Consider the following 17599-nt stretch of genomic DNA (forward strand, 5'->3'; position numbering starts at 1 on the left):
GAGGGGGTTGTTGTTGTCTTCGGCACTATCCGGAGTGTTATTATCTCCTGTGCCGGTATCACCACTTTTGCTTTGGCGGGACTTAGAGCGGTGCCGCTGACGTTGGCGCTTGGGTTGCTTCTTGGAGGGGTCATCCTCCGCTATCTCGTCGCCATTGCCTTCGTTGGGTGTATCCACCATGTATATGTCATATGACGAGGTGGCTTTCCAGTGCCCTATAGGCGCTGGTTCATGTTCGTCTCCTACATCGTCGTCCATACCATCGATGTCTTCGGAGTCGAAGTCGAGCATGTCGGCTAAATCATCGACAGTGGCTATGAAGTGGGTGGTGGGTGGGCGTCGAATTTCTTCGTCGTCCGCATCCCAATCCTGTTGGCCATAGTCCGGCCAGGGCTCTCCTGACAAAGAGAGAGACCTTAATGAATTCAGAATGTCGCCGAAGGGCGAGTGCTGAAAGATATCCGCGGTGGTGAATTCCATGATCGGCGCCCAATCGGATTTGATTGGGAGGGGCGCGGATGGTTCAGAGTCCGAAAAAGAGTCCGACACCTTGGAGTCATGGGCTGCGTAGAGGATTAGGCTGGTGTTCGTCTCGATTGCCCTTTATAGTGCAGCCCCTGAGGTGGTGTCTAACCACCCATCCTTGATTGGCGCAGTTGGCTCCAAGCTAAGGGTCGGAGCTGATGTGGGCGCGGCCTCTGGGGTACTGTTCGGCGGCAGAGCTAGGTCATACCCATTGTGACAATGCGGCGCGCCCGGCTGTGGCTCGAATCCGTCGAAGATCAAGTCTCCGCGGATGTCGGCCGTGTAGTTCAAACTTCCAAATCTGACCTGATGGCCAGGGGCGTAGCTTTGAATCTGCTCCAGATGGCCAAGCGAATTAGCCCGCAGTGCAAAGCTGCCGAATACGAAGATCTGTCCGGGGAGAAAAGTCTCACCCTGGACCGCATCACTATTGATGATAGTAGGAGCCATCAAGCCTAACGGCGACGACATAGAGGAACTCTCAATGAAAGCACCAATGTCGGTGTCAAAACCGGCAGATCTCGGGTAGGGGGTCCCGAACTATGCGTCTAGGCCAGATGGTAACAGGAGGCAGGGGACACAATGATTTACCCAGGTTTGGGCCCTCTTGATGGAGGTAAAACCCTACGTCCTGCTTGATTGATATTGATGATATGGGTAGTACAAGAGTAGATCTACCACGAGATCAGAGAGGCTAAACCCTAGAAGCTAGCCTATGGTATGATTGTATGTTGTGATTGTTTTCCTACGGACAAAAACCCTTCGGTTTATATAGACACCGGAGAGGGTTAGGGTTACACAAGGTCAGCTACAAAGGAGGAGATATCCATATCCGTATTTCCTAGCTTGCCTTCCACGCCAAGTAGAGTCCCATCCAGACACGAGACGAAGTCTTCAATCTTGTATCTTCACAGTCCAACAGTCCGGCCAAAGGATATAGTCCGGCTGTCCGGAGACTCCCTAATCCAGGACTCCCTCAACAGGATTTCTGCCAATCTGGGTGTTTGATTCACAAGAATTGGAAGATCACAGGATGCAAAGAAGCATGGTGAGATTAAGTCAAACCACAAGAAAATGTACGGTTATAATGCTATTATGCTACTATCTCTTAGTCTTGTGCTTCATGAATAGGAATTTGAAAAGGAGGACAATTGGAAATTAAAATTCCTACGGTTTTTATTTCAAGGAGACACTGAAGGAACAAATCCTGCAGTTTTCCTTTTCTCCATTCCTTTGAACCAAATTCATGAATAGTAGTACCATAGGAAAGTTTCCAATTCCTATGTTTTTCCTTCACTTTTTGTTTCAAGCACTGGCAATTCTATTATGCAGGCTTGAGCAAGGAAAAGCCTACACTCAAAAAATGTTTTTGTGCTACTTCTATTACTTTGGACCCACGCCACTGCCCTACTATCTCAACTCCCACGCCCATTGACAAATGCACAGCTCAAACGCGTAGTGATATATAATGATGGCTTTCAAGAGAGTCCATCACGGATAGCTAAGTTGCCTGGTACCTCACTGCTTGTCATATAGCAGGATAAAATAATCGTATTTCACGTTACTACGTGTGCTCAGTGGACAATATATATAACATGTAGAGTAAAAAAGAGATGCAACAAGTGTACAACCTCTTTGGCGAAGCCATGTCGATCTCAGCGTGATTGGGTTGGTCGGTGTGGATGCTCCGGCTGACTTGACTGTCGAAGGAGGGGAAGAAGATCTTAGGCTTCTGGAGATGGAGCCCGGGGTACTGTTCCGCTGTGATGGAGGGTTTCATCGTTGGAGCAGCTCCGGTGAATTGTACGACGTCGAGGCTGAAGCAGGATAAGAGAGACAACGTTAACCTGAGTGGAATTCTAATATAATCTCCAATAGATGGCGTAAAATACATAACCACAAAGTGCTAGATGTAAAATACATCAGCTGCTCATCTCTGAACTTAACTGTCGAACTAAATTTAACTGTCGAAACTGAACTTAACTGTCGAAACTGAATTTTGCTGTCGAAACTAAATTTTACTGTCAAAACCGAAGAGACTAGTAGCAGAAAAGCAGTAGCAGTAGCAGCAACGCGCGTGAGAGCCAGGGCAGCTGGTCGTGTAGCAGCATCAGGTGAGGCTACCCTGAGTCGCCAGCCACCACTGGCCAAACAGTCGCCCCCCGCCGCCCGTGGCCGGCGGTGCGCCACCCCGCCCGCCCTGAAACCACTCCCCACGGCCAGTCCGCCGCTGCCCCGGCCATCCCTCTAGGCCACCCGTGCCGAGCTTTTTCTCCGGCGACCCTCACGCCACCGCCCCACCACCGTCGGCGACCACCGCCCCTACCCTAAACCCTAAGAGAGATAGTGGGGTACCTCTCCGGCGAGCCCCCCTCCCCGCTGCGGCTGGTTCTTCCTTAACTCCGACAAGCCCCCCCCTGAAAATCGACTGACCCAAAAGTTGATTCAGTCGACTGAAGTGTAGCTAAATCGGAGCAACATCGCAAGCAAGAGCAAGAGCGAGAGCAGCAACGGGAGCAAGAGCAAGAGCAATAGCAAGAGCAGACCAAGCAGGGGACCGAGAGCAAGAGGACAGCAGTAGCGCGAGCGAGAGCTAAAGCAGGATCAGCTCCTACTGATGTGGACGTTGCCGCCGAGGGAGCGACACAGTGGAGGAAGTGGCCGGCGACGCCACCATGGATGGAGCCGTGCCGTGTCGGCTCGGGACCGAGCGCTGGCAGCACCGTGAGATCAAATCAAGAAGAAAATGCGGCGATTAGTGTACAACCTCTTTGGTGGCACCGATTAGGCCTCAGCTTCATCCGGGGAAACAGTGATGATGGTGCTCTTCCGGTGGTGCAGGTGAGGACGACGGTATGGGAATGGAGGTGGCGCGAAAGATGAGGGGAACGTCGGGGCAGCTCCTTGGAGGTGGAGGATGGGGTGGCTGAACCGGCGAGACAACGAGATCGACGACGGATCCTCATCCGGTACGGTGGATGAGGGACGTCGAGGTGTTGCTGTGGACGACATCGTTGGGGAAGAGGCTCCGGCTGGGTGGCGGACGGAGGAGGGTGTGGGGCTTCGCGGGTTTTCACGGCCTCGGTGTATGAATGGGTGGGCTGATGGGGTGGGAGTAGGGAACCATGGCTTAAGGACCCGCTTGTCCTAAATGGTGGGTAAGTTACGGTAGTACCCCCACCAATTTGTGCTAGGCGATTTTTCGGTTTAGGGGTATCACGGGCATTTCGCGTGTCGGGATTTTGTAGGAGGTGGGAGTTTTCGCACACGTTGTAATTTTGGGATAGCAATGCGCGTGTTGAGATGGAGGGAGTTTTCGGAGCACAACGAGACAAATAAGTATCTTAAATATTTCGGGGTAACAAGGCGCGGGTTGAAATTTTTAGACGAGCCTAATGTGTACTGTACCAAATCAATTCGCACTTCCGTCGACAAAAAAACAAAAAGAAATCAATTCGCACCACACAAGAGAGTCTAGTCCTGTGTACTGTACCAAATCAATTCGCATTACAAATGCCATTCAAAACTTTGAATCATGTTATGTTCAATGAAAATATTTCGCTATGTGTATAATGCATGCAACTTGCTACTCAAATGAACGTTTTAGTGCATTCCAAATGTATATACCACCGCTTCAATATGAACTAAATTTGAATTCGTTTCTCTATTTGAATAAGATCCGCAGTAATGATTGTTGTGAAGTCAAACCATTTGAATTTGTTTCTCTATTTTAATAAGATATACAATCATCATTATTGTCAAGTTAAACCATCGTTTGTGTATTATCTTCACATCACACCACATGATTACTGTCGAGTAAGATATGAACTATGTGTACTATATGAACTCGAACTTGATTTTTTGAATCCACTTTATGTTGATTTCTAATCGCAGTACATTTCAAGCTCTAGCTAGATCTTCATAATCTAAACCATGTCTCATATGTATAATATGTTTATCACATAATGTATGGTGCCCCTACTCCTACAAGTATTTAGATGTGAGTTGCAAACGCCACACATTACCACAAATTCAAATAAAATGTGTGATTGTTCGATATATAGTATTGTTTAGATTGTTCGATATTTAGTTGTAAGCTGCAAACGCCACACATTATCACAAATTCAAATAAAATGTGAGATTGTTCGATGTATAGTATGGTTTAGATTGTTCGACATTTAGCTGTGAGTTGCAAACGCCATGCATTATCACGTTATGGTATAACATGTGCAAAACCACAGCACGTGTATCACCGCTATATTGCAACAAAATCGTTTGTTGCAATACATGTCATTTCGTGGCGATAAGTACCTATTGCCACGAAACGGCATTCGTTGGTAGCTGTTGCGACTGGACACATGGTAATAGGTTATTGCCACGAAAAAGCAACCGTGGCAATAAAGTGTGCTATTGCAACATCCATGTTGGAAGTTGCCACATGTTTTCCCGTGGCAACACTCACTTGATGCCACAATTATATTTGTGGAGATAGCTTTAATGCAACATGCAACGAATCGTGGCGCCTAATATCTCGTGGTGATAGACATTTGTGGCAACAACCTATGCCAACGACGCCCATTTCGTGGCGCATTACTCTTCCATGGCAATAGTCAACTGTGGGAATAAACTATGGCAACAATCCCTATTTTCGTGGCATTAGGCATGTTGCCACGACCCACTACACTTGTGGCAAAAAACTATGGCAACAATCCTTGTTTTCGTAGCATTAGGCATGTTGCCACGACCCACTACAATTGTGGCAATAAACTATGGCAACAATCCTTGGTTTCGCCGCATTAGGCATGTTGCCACGACCCACTACACTTGTGGCATTAACTTATGGCAACAAATATTCCTGTCGTCATAATAAGAAATTGCAACATACTTGTTTTAGTGGTGATAAATAGGTATCACAACAGTTGAAATGTTTGTAGCGAGAAACTATTGCGACAATTTAAAATTTCCATGGTGATACTCTATTTCAACAAAAATTACTTTGGTGGCGCCGAACAGTTATCGCGTCATGAAAAAATTTGTGGTGCCAGACAATATGAAGTGATCCGTTACAACATCCTAGTGCAACAAAATAGTAGGCATATCGACTGAGATATGACGCAACACTTTTTTTGGTGGTGCTAACATGTGGCAACCGAAAGTGGGTTGTAGCATATTGCAACCGTAAAAAAAATACATGCATTCAATTACAATATTCAAAACCATATGTATAATATGTAGATTCATAAAGTTCATAATTCTCGTAGCAAATATCCATCAAATGAAACTCAGATATAATTTAGCCATCCTAATTAATTGCAAAGACTAAACGGTCCGTGATCTAGAGTCCAGGCCAGCTAGTTCTTTGGATCCTGCAATCAAGAAATAAAAAAAGTTCTAGTTAATGAGTCCAACATAACATACACCATACAATTATTCCAGCCCCATAGTTAAAAGGAACTATCGCCAGACTAACTAGACTAATACTGTGTCAGCAAGCATGTAACTGAGGGATTAGAACAATCATACAAGTGTAAATGTCTAAAGCATAAGCACAAGTACATCTACTAAAAGGTTCTGCTACTGATTTAAGTTGTGACCCGATGTATAGTTTCAGTTAAGTTCATGTCCCTAGCTAGCACATATTCATTTTTTGTTTAAGTTGTGACTCGATGCAGCAACAACACATGGTGAAAGAGAAGAAACAGCTAGCTAGTTATGAATGCCAATGACGTATAAAATGCAAGTGAACATGAAGAGAAAGTAAGGTTGTGACTTACCATTGCTTTAAACATTCGAGAATTCCTTGTTGCAGCTTGTATGAGCGCATTTGAAGAAATAATAATTGGCCTTGAACTGGAGTTTTATTAGGACTAGATCTCTATAAAAGTGTATTTTGCAAGTTTGGGTTACTATTTTCTTTGTCAATCCTTAGGCACCTGTAAATATAAGTGCACTTTTAGCAATGCAAGTAAGCAACATAAATCTTACAAGGTCGCAAGCATATGACTGTAATCACCTGTTGGGTTCCCATCTATTGGCTCAATGCTACAAACTTTGTCATCATGTTTTTTTCAAATTCCGGTCTTGATGTTCGCTCCTCTTCCAACAATCTTTCCCTTTCAGCATGCTCTTCTTTTAACCTCTCCTCAAGTTGTTCTCTCTCAGTACACTCCAAGTTAATCCTCTCTTGTGTGTTTGCACGTTCAGCTTGTAGTTGATCTTGTAATTCGTTGACCTGCTGGCTGAGCTCAGAGTTTTGCTGCTGGGTGGCTGCTGTAGCACGAGCTTGCTCTTCAACCTGGATACGAAACCTTTGAGAACCAGTTGAAGGTTTGGCCATGTATCCGTACCCACAAGGCTGCGATGACTTGCATTTCAGAGTCTCTTTGTATGCGGTCTGGAAAATATTGTTTTTCTGCTCACTTGAAAGTGGACCTTCAGTTTCAGTTTCTTTGTTTTGAACCTCTTGACGTGCTTTGTTCTAAAAATGAAAATAACAATTATAGGTACGGCATCAATACTGACACTATATAAAAGATGAAACAAGAATAGCACGATCCAACGCATGAATAATCCCAGCTGATGATGAAACACACCGAATGCACATCATTGAATAAATATAGAATAACCAAAAGTCAGTGTACTTATGCAAACTTTCTAGGACTCTGTGTTAGACCATGTTCCGTCGTTCGTGTGGGTGAGTTCCAAGTTTCTCTGCAAGTAATATAACAATGAGATGCTTGAAACACGAAACCATATTTAGCAGCGAGGCATACATATTTAGTTAGACTCATACCTTCTCAAAGCTTACTTGCGAGTAAGATTTTGATCCAATTTTATGTTTTGTCTTCTGTTTCTTACGGTTATCGGCGTTCTTTCGGCTGCGTTCCTATCAATTTATTGAAACCAAATATAACCAGTCAGACAAGCCATTGTAGAAGCTGAAGATATTGTACTGAGTGTGTACCCAAATAGTGTAGTACAGTGTGGGCTTGTGCATGCACGGGTATGGATACAGTGTGGTCTTTTTTTGTGTAAGTGAACGTCAAAAGAGCAGAGCTAGCATGTGTTGGTGGTTCAGTGGAAAAGAGGGCTTTTGTTGCCTTGAACACACACCCGAGTCTAGCTGCTCTGGTTCTTCTCTGTTCTGGCCCTGAGTCCACATTACATCTAGCACCTTCAGTGTGAGACCAAACAACCAAATATAAAAGAGGGAGAGCAGGACACGCCCAACAATATTGACAATCTCTGAATAAGACTTAGTACATTGCCAATAGTTTCTGAAAAAATGTGAATGAACAATTATTGCAAAAAAGGAGGGAAAATACGACGATGGAGCGACTTATTGCAACATTATTAGACTAACCACAAAGTCTCGCGTCTCCAGTCTTGTGGCTATCCACATTTGATAAAGTCAAGTAAATGAACTGAATTCTCAACTTCAGAATACCCCTGTACATAGAACTAAAAAAAAATCTAAAGAAGATACCGCCTAAAAGCACAATTTTTGCAATGGTTAACCCGAGATTTAAGATTTACTACATCTATATGTCATACTCTACCTTTGAGCTGGAGCTGAGGTCAGTGACTGATCGGATTAGCATGGATGATGCTAGGTGTAAAGACCGAGCCTAGCGCAGCGTCGCCCATCCGATGTGGTTCGTCAAGTGATCGCGTGTTGGCGTGACCCTACAACACCTAAGGGCATTGACGCCTTGATGCCCAGCCACACCAAACGTACCCAAAAGGCTACAGCCCACAAGGCTACGCCAAGGCCTGGCCACGTCTGAACAAGACCTGGCCTACCCATGAACCAGTTCCAAACAAGGCCGCCGTGGGATTGTCTCTGTACCTGATGCAGCGCTGTCAGCCTAACCTGGTGCACGGCCAAACAACTCTACACAATCGCTTGAAGAAATCAACATCGACCCTGATGCCTGTGCATCAGAGGCTCCTAGTAGCTCCACCCCTGCTGTGAACATCATACTAATTAAATACACTCTGTAGGTTCAGCCAATTGAAGCAGGATATGAGGCAGATGTACAGCGCTCCCTAATTGTAACGAAAAACACTATGAGACTGATCCCATCAGCCAATTGAAGTAGGATATGAGGAGTATGGAATACCAAAAAAAACTGATCTACATCGCTTGCTATGGAGGTTCAGGAATGCGGCAAAGATGGTAGGATACTGAGTCTAATCTAAAGATTCAGACTGAACCCAAGGGAAAAGAAGTGAGCTGACAGATTGTGGGACAAGCAAGATGGGGGAAGACAGACCTTGAAGGTGTGGCGTGGCTTGCAGCCCATGAGCTGGAGCGCGCTCTGCAGGATGGGGCGCGTGCAGGGGAAGGTGCTCCTCTGGCGGTCGTCGGCGACGGCAATGTATAGCGGCGGCTGCTGCTTGGCGGCGGCCATGTTGTCCCCTGCCCTGACTAGTTCTACGACCAAGCGGCGAGCGGAGGAGAGAAGGGACGAAAAGAGCGGCACGTCGAGGAAGAGCTCGTGGGGGAGGGGGGTTTGAGCCCGGGCGGGCATTGTCGCGGCGTGCAACACCGAGGTGGTGTCGTGCTTGGTCCAGACACGGGATTAATGGGCAAGGCGATGAGACGGGAACTCCGTCGACGCCGATGCCAGACAGCATCGCTGCTGCCACCGGCATGGCCGAGGACACGGAGACACGGCCCACGTCGGCGGGCGCAGAGGAGAGGGAGGAGGGCGAGATCGAGGAGCAGAGGTTCCAGGAAGGGAGGAGATCGGGAGGAATAACCTGACGCCGTGCAGCTAACTCGGGTGTGGTTCGCCGTGTTAACGCCGTCATGACGTCGGCAGCACAGAGGAACCACGGACGAGAGCTCAGATCCAATCTCCCATGAAGACGCCGTGGAGTGGTTCTGTTAGGAGGGTATTTAGGGGGAAGGTTAATATAAGCTATTTTTTGGTGGGAACAAAGACGCTAATTTGGGACCTTTTAGCGGGAGGTTAAAAAATATTGGCGCAAACAACGGTACACCTAAATTAGGTGGTGGGAAGTAATTATTTTTATTTTAAAAAAGTAATTATTTTTTGAGGGAATGTTCTAGTTTGTAAATCTATTTTGAGACGGAGGAAATACTAAAATTTGTTTGTAAAAGTTATATCATGGTTAAAAACCCACCAAATCCGAGAATTATGGAGGGGCGATCTGGCACCCTCTCCCATAACGTTCTCGTCGTTGATATTTGTATAGTCATCGCCATTTGAGGAAGCCAATTAACGAACTAAATAGAGTTTCCGTGCTTTATATTATAAAGCAACCGTCACATACATCGAAGCAACCGATACAAACACATGCCACACACACCCAAGACAGGATACATGAATGTCGGGCACCGACACACAACCTCAAAGACTACCAAGCACCTATAAGATGTGCAAAAAACGAATCCGCTTAGAGCCGATGGAGACCACCAACACGAGGAGCGATTATCCGCGAAGATGTGCGACGGACACGCTGGACCGAGGACTCCAAGACGACGCCTTCAGGAAGGCACGGCCATGAACATTTCCATCGTCCGATCCGAAGATCAAGTTTTCACCCAGAGTAAGACGGCAGGAGTGGGAGTACCACAATGGAGCCTGCAAGGAGGAACACGACGTCCACGGACGTCGTCGCCGTCGACCAGTGCACGGACTGGGTAGGTGATGTACCGCGATACTTCAACCCCTCCGCCGCAACCCTGACCCGCCAACCACCCACGGCCAATTAGAAAAGTGTTGTTTCATCATCGATCTACACTTGGGTTAGGATATATAAAAAATGTATGCCTTGGTCAACCGTTGGTCAAAGCAGCAAAAATACTGATGGGGTGGGTTGATGAGACGGTCCATTTATGTCAGTGTCGATCTCATATTCCGATCTTGAGATGGGCCGATCTCAGCATCTTTCATTTTACCGGACAATTCTTGAAGAGTTTGTCCACGCCAGAGTAGGTCCAACATAATTATGTCGGGTTTGTTAAAATGATAGCCATATAGAGATTCAAATATGTAAATTAAACAACCAAACCAATTTAGTTTTGAGATTTATTGTGTTAGGAACTGTTGTTCCATCATGGATCTACACTTAGGTTGGGATATGTCAAATATTTGTGCCTTGGTCAAATGTTGGTCAAAGCAGCAAAAATTTGGTCAATTTTGAACTACAGCTCATATAAACCTCATGCGACCCTCACTTTAAAACTATTAGGTTATACACTTGGAGACAAACATAAGTACTCATGGTATGGGTTGATGAGACGTTCGATCTATATCAGTCTCGATCTCACATTCCGATCTTGAGATGGGGTGAGATCAGCATCTTTCATCTTACCGGACAATCCGTGAAGGGTTCGTCCACGCCAGCTAGGGTAGGTCCAACGTAATTATGTCGCTTTTGTTCAAACGATAACCATGAAGATTCAACTATGTAAATTAAACAACCAAACCGTCTTACCCATCCCCGTCCGCGCCTTACAAATCCCCGTCCGCACCATGCTCAACCCCGCCGTCGCCATGCCGCGCCTCGTACATCCCCAGCCGACGAGCATGCTCGCCGTGACGCCCCGCCATGCTCCCCGTGCTCACCGCCGTCGGCACCGCCGGCGCCATGCGACATCGGTGCTCCTGCAGGTCAGCACGAGATCGAGCGTGCGGTCGCAGTTGCGGGCGCGGGACGGCGCCTCACGCTCGGCTACTTGCGCTCGGGGCGCCGACGAGCATGGCGGCTGGGCTCGGCGGCACGGTGACGCGAGCTCCGAGCTCCGGGCAGCAGGACATGACCCTGACACCCAAAGCCGGACTAGGTGGCGCAAGCACTGGCGGGCACGAGCGGGAGCATGAGGAGTGGCCGCGCGAGCGAGAGCACGACGAGCGGGCACGAGCTTCAGCACGGACTGAGAGCGTCGCAGAGGCGGGTGCGGGCGGCTTCTCTCAACCGAGCTGCTGCTGCCGGGCGAGTAGCAGGGCGGAGCTGCGGGGTGGGATCAGCGGCGACCGAGCATAGGCAGCACTCGTTGGGCGCACCGGCCGACCTGCTACGTGTTTGACGAAATGTCGAGGCGGACATGTCAAAAAATGGGTCCGGATCGTGAAAGCTCCAACAAGGCCTCTCCGATGGCGGATCGACAACGGCCAAATCGGCGAAGAACCCACACGTTTTGACCGACTCCTCATCGACGGAAGAATCAGAGGATGCGGAGGCTGTCGCCGCTGGCGGGTCGAGGAAGCACCGTCTTGCCCTCTTTGCTGGCGGATCGAGGAACCGCCAAGATGCCGTCTCCGCTAACAGGTCGAGGAAGCGTCGTAATGCCGTCTCCGGTGGCGGGTCAGGAAACTGGCAAGGCGCCGTCGCCGCCAGCGGTTCAAGCAAGTGTCGTCATGCTGTCTCCGGTGGCGGATCGGGAGACCGGCAAGACGCAGTTACCACTAGTGGGTCGAGGACGCACCGTCATGCCGTCTCTAGTGGCGGATCGGGAAACCGGCAAGACGCCGTCTTCGCTGGCCGGTCGAGGAAGCGTTATTGAGGAAGTGCCAAGACGCCGTCGAAGCTGCCTTTCATCTGAAATCTCAAAATGAATATGTTTGTAGCAACCGAACTTTTATTTGGAAAATTCATTCAACATCTGTTGGGATACAGTATTTGCACTGAGCTGGTAAGAGATAAACAAAGCTATTGTAGCCCTCAAACTAATGGTGATTCAGATTGGATGAACAGAATACTGTTACTGAATCTCTTGGTGTGCAAATCTAATGTATATTGGTCTGATTGCACCATGAACACAGTTATTTGTCAAATACTAGTCGATGAAACTGAAACAGCTTCTTTGTTTGCATCATCAAGTTCTTATTTCCCATGAAAGTCCTGTATTATGACCAAATCCTCTTCTTGTAATTTCAGGAGTTACGTAAGCTTAAAAAAAACTACCCCAGATACTCAAAAGAAAATTTAAAATACTAGTCCTTTATGGACAGGTTCCATACCTCAACTCGTACCTGATCCCCTGTTCCGCCGCCGCCCGACCCGAGCGCTGGCCGCATCCAGCAACCACATCATGGCGGCGCGACGAAGCAGCCCGCACCGGTGCCTCCCTAGCGCTCCCCTCTCCCTCTGAACTTGCTCCGGCCTCCACCCGCCGCTCGACGCCTTCCGCCCGCCGGCCTCTTCCTCTGTGGATCTCGGCTGGTCGATCCTGCCCGTGGGCGCGTGGCTGGACCGCCCGACATCTCAACTCCGGTGCCAACTGGCTCTGCTCCGGCTCTTCCACCATCCTGCTGGCCTGCCCGGGACTGGCTTGCCTGCCTCCCGTGCGACCTACTACCTCCACAACAACAAAAGTATGATTATTCCCCCTGTTTCCCTCTGTATTTTTCATTGCAAGTGCAGCAAATTCAGATTTTGCTGCGTTTGTGAAGAGCCATACGCTTTTATCGAAAAAATGCTCCCGATTGCTTACCTATTTGCTGCTGAAATCTTGAAGTAGTAGACTAATTTTCCCTTGCTTGCGGTTTTATTGGTATGTAGAACCACACATTTGTGGAGGTCAGTAGCATAAAGATATGCTATGTTCTTTAGCATTAGTTGTTAAATTTAGGTGATGTATGCACTGCGAGAAAATGGCACTCCGTCAAGGTTTGCTGGAGGACAGTACGCCTGTAGGTTCTCCCACAGCCATAATCATGTTTTACTCAGGGTAAGAAACATCAGCATATATACTTATCAATTCACCATTAGTCGATGAATATCTTGTTATTTATTTTGATCGTTTAACAATGCTGACAAAGAGAACTAGCTTGATGCTTTCTGCATTGCGATGCACCCCTCTTGTACTTAACCGAGTCTAAATATCAAATGTCATATACTCATATTTGATACACGCTACATTTGTTTTATATTTGTTGTCTTGGATATGATCAAACATGTTTAAGCTTGCTGATTTGCTTCTCTTGGCTTGTTGATCACTACTAGCTATTGGCAGGCAGGAGCGCAACCAGGAATTATTGATGACTGAGGAAGAGCGGCGGTGCAGCATGTTTAGCCTTTACCTGGGCAATTACAATTCCACTTGTTGTCTGCCAAATTTGTTTAGAGCCCAAATCATTGATGCTGCGACCAGGTTCCAGTTTGATTTCTCTATAGTGCACAGGTATTGGTTCTTTAATAATCAATGTAAATAAAGGCCCAGTTATATTTGCTTGTCTGTGTTTCCTTTTGCAATCTGCAAGGAACTCAAATACAGCTGTGCATGTGCTCACATATTGTAGTTGATCAATAGTTAGAATTGCAAATGAGGAGCCACTTTAGTTGCAAGTATAGTTGACCAATAATCTCATACTTGCTGCTGGTGAACTGAATCAAAACATACTCTTGAGTGCAAAAAAATAACTTCGACCTGTGATAAGTGACCGCCTACCTATGTATTTCTCTGCTTAGGACATCAAAATTTACTTGTATGCAATAATCCTATGAAAGATTGCTTTTGTCTAGTTGAAGTCCACTGAAAATGAGAAGATTTGCGATATAGCATGAGGGTGAAAACACAGTGGCTAGCAAGAGCCATCTTTATTTGAACGGAAAAGCCATCAAAAGGTGGACAGCTTCCCGGATAAGTAACTAATATTTCTCAATCCTAATCTAATTACTCCCTTGGTGCATGCTGCTTGACTTGTTGCTCCTGTCTTGGATTCTCTGGGTGAAAAACACATGTGAATTTATTTAATTGTTGACACATTGACACTAGCTGTTCTCCATCATGTATTAGTACTGCAGAATTGGTTTTGAATAAATTTCCTATTCTCTATTTCGTCTTGAGGGAACGTGGTCTTTGAACTGTGAAGGGGTTTATTAATTGGTTAACCATTGACATTGTCTGTTTTTCATCACGGATCACTACTGTTATATTTATGTTACCAAGAGTCGGCAGTACAGTTAAGGAAATCGCATGATTGAACTAGATAGAAAATAGGTAATCCCTGAACTAGATAGGTAATATTCTGTCTGTTTCAACTCTGTATGGTTTGCTGAAGAAAATAGGCAATCCCTGAAATAGATAGGTAATATTCTGTCTGTTTGAACTCTGTATGGTTGCTGAAGGACTCAATGTGGTGTCTGAAGAATATTGATTATAGTTTCAAGTAGTGGCCCATGTCTTATTGCCATTTCAAAATACGTGATTCTACACAAGTTCAGTGAAAATCAGCCCGTTTTGTATTCCTGCTCATGAACTCCATATGCGGAAAACAGCATGAAGAAGATGATTCTCATTTGTTATGTGCTCCCTTTGATTATACACTTCTCTCCTCGTGTACTCATTTTGTTATATATACTTGGGATACTTACGGAATACTTTCTGCCATTGTAGGTACTAAAAGAAAATTACTCACCATTGAAATGAGAAATGTATGGCTTTGTTCGCCTGACAAATATAGAAATTCATAAGGAACTAATCTCTTCTGCACTGTACATGAGGCGATACACAAGCTGATCTCATGAGGTGAAATGTAGGCTGAATCCTGGCTGATATGTGTATAGTTCAGTGGAGTAGCATCCTGTTTTTTCCCAATGTATTTGACTTGATACTTACTCGAGTTTTGTTAGACATACTTCTGTAGTCCCCTTTGGGTAACGCGGGTGTGCACAGAGTGAAAAGTTGACGTGATCCAGATATTGTTTAGTCTTATGAAAGGCGGTGCGTATATTGGTACAAAAAAAGCCTAGATTGTACTGATTTTGGCAGGCAAGCATACCGTTTTTAGGAGTATACTAACTTGTAAGCCTTTGATCTTTCTTTTGAAATTACATTTTCTCTCGTCAATTATTTCTGACAAAAACATGCTTATTTATGTGGCATAATTTTGGTCTCATCTGGTCATTCTGATAGTTCTTATGTTGGGGCAAGTCTTACGTTGTAGTCTCACAAGGTTGATGTCTATAGATTGCTGCAATTTATCATGCCTTAAATATGTTACTTATGTCAGACGTCAGCCCTATATCTATGTTACAGTGTGTAATAAGAAAGTTACAAGAGTAATTTTGCTTTTGGGGTTATAAAATGTGGGATGGCTTCTAGCCAAAAAAAGGAAAATGTGGGCTGGCTCGAATGGGCGCACACAATATTTTCTTACTTTAGGCTCGCAACTTTTTTTACTTTGGTGCCTGGCTGGTCAGAATGGGCGAAGGAAGTTTTCTTTAGCTTTCTCACAGCTTTTCTTACGGTGGTGGTTATCCAAAATCATGTCGCTGGAAGCCCATGGACGGGCTGGCTCTGGATGGTGCGCTCTATCGGTGGGGTGAGGAATAAACATTCTTCACCTAGGGTGAAAAATAGCGCGACCCATCCTATCTAACAATACGACATTGTGCAGGAAGTAATCCATGACAAATCAGACAAACTAAACTATGTAGAGAAGCGTGTTGTACCTTGGGTGAGAGAATTTTGGATGCTATACATTTTTATTAACAGCACATAAATACATACAATCACATCAAGAAAGATACAGAAAAATTAGGAAGGAAGAGAAAGTGAGAATTTGCTGCCCAGTGCTCATGACTCACCTTGGTGAGAAGGGCAGTGAGCTTGCTGTCTTTCCGGTGCCGAGGATGACCTTGCTACCGGAGGAGGTTAGTAGGGCGAGTGGAGGAGACCCTGGCGGTGCAAGAAACCCTAAAGTGAAGGGCGTCCGCGAGCAAGCGCACGTACCTTCAAGTTGTGGTACCACCGATGTCCACTTTGCAAGTTATCTGACTAAAATACAACGTAGGTGCAATTTGTAGTACCAAATGTGTTAATACCTCTATAAACTAGTACGCCCCATTAACCGGATACTGAGAAATAGTATAATAAATAAATGAAAAAAAATCAGGGGCACTGTAGAGAATATCGTTGCAATATCCTGCTCCTTTTTTTACAACACTAGAGGATGGTTGCAATATGTTGTACGTATTACCATGGATGCACAAGTTGTCGCAATATGTAATAGTTATTGCAACACAACGAAAGTGAGGTAAAAAATCGCCCTATTACAACCAATACATGTTTTGTTGCAATAAGAAGCCGTGTATTTTGCAACAGTATCTATGGCTAGCGCCACATATCAGAATTGGTGCAATATATGTCTAAATATTGCCACGAAGATTTACTTTGTTGCAATACCTAGTCTTTATTGCAACAAACTGAGCAATTCACGCAACGGGACACAACTGTCGCAATATCACTACCATATTGCAACGCTAATGCAGCTTGTGGCAATACATGGCTTCTATTGCAACAAAGTGAGTACCTAGCACGATGAAACGAAACTGTGGCAATATGTAGATCCTATTACCACGAACTAGAATTTTGTGGTAATATAGCATTTTATTGCAACGAAAGAGATCTGTGGCAATAAATTTTGTTGCAATAGACCGGAATCCTTGTAGTGATTCATGCATGCATATGTTTATAACACTATGATCTCCTATTCAAATATATGAATCCACTTTCACATCAAATTATCATCTTTGTTAGTCTCTTACACCCACACAATCCTCTAACCTTTGTAGCTAGCATTAACTTTCACTCATGCATGCACACGCCCTCCTCGCACTCCCCCTCCCTCAGCATTCTATCCATCGCACACATTCTTTTTTAGGTCATTCTCCCATAGTCTCCACAACTCCTTTCCGACACATACCGATCGATAAACCTCTCCAGCGATGTCTGCCTACAACATACACACGCACCTTCCATCTCCTCCTTTCCATGTCCATGCCTCGTGTCTCTCATACGGTCCCACACACGTGTAAACTCTCGCCCCTATTTTCATCGATCTCACAATCGCACACTCCTCCCCCTATCTAGCTAGTAGCTCGGCATCTCGCACCACCTCCTAGCTCCATTCTCACTGTCTATCTGTCTCGCTGGGCCTTATTTGCCCCTAACAAATGGATGTACATCGACTGATCTACTGCTATACATATAGCTAGCTAGGTCCTTATAACTCGTTTTCCCACGCGTCGATCGATCTACCTCATTAGTTATGTTTCTCCCTTCCTTCGACAAACAACAATTGATCTACCGATC

General features: G+C 45.7%; 1 protein-coding gene across 5 annotated transcripts; it reads right to left on the bottom strand.

The window, feature by feature from the left end:
• Window positions 1-5668: 5668 nt before the first annotated feature.
• Window positions 5669-9416, bottom strand: LOC125553580 (uncharacterized). Of its 5 annotated transcripts, none has more exons than XR_015600390.1 (6): window positions 9292-9410; window positions 7639-8491; window positions 7319-7411; window positions 6539-7236; window positions 6300-6458; window positions 5669-5891 (listed from the first exon to the last, which is right to left on the bottom strand). XR_015600390.1 is itself a non-coding variant. In XM_048717347.2 (5 exons), exons 1-3 carry the CDS (start codon window positions 9057-9059, stop codon window positions 7180-7182), a joined length of 408 nt encoding a protein of 135 aa, XP_048573304.2. In that variant the 5' UTR covers window positions 9060-9254; the 3' UTR covers window positions 5669-5891; window positions 6300-6458; window positions 6539-7179. The 5 variants fall into 5 exon arrangements, 1 of the variants encoding a protein (XP_048573304.2); XR_007304121.2 differs by lacking the exon at window positions 9292-9410 and adding an exon at window positions 8802-9223; XR_015600391.1 differs by lacking the exon at window positions 7639-8491 and having other exon boundaries at window positions 9292-9416.
• Between the last annotated feature and the right edge of the window lie 8183 nt (window positions 9417-17599).

The sequence above is a fragment of the Triticum urartu genome, chromosome 4A, assembly GCF_056163025.1.
Source record: "Triticum urartu cultivar PI428250 chromosome 4A, HENAU_Tu73, whole genome shotgun sequence".
NCBI lineage: Eukaryota > Viridiplantae > Streptophyta > Magnoliopsida > Poales > Poaceae > Triticum > Triticum urartu.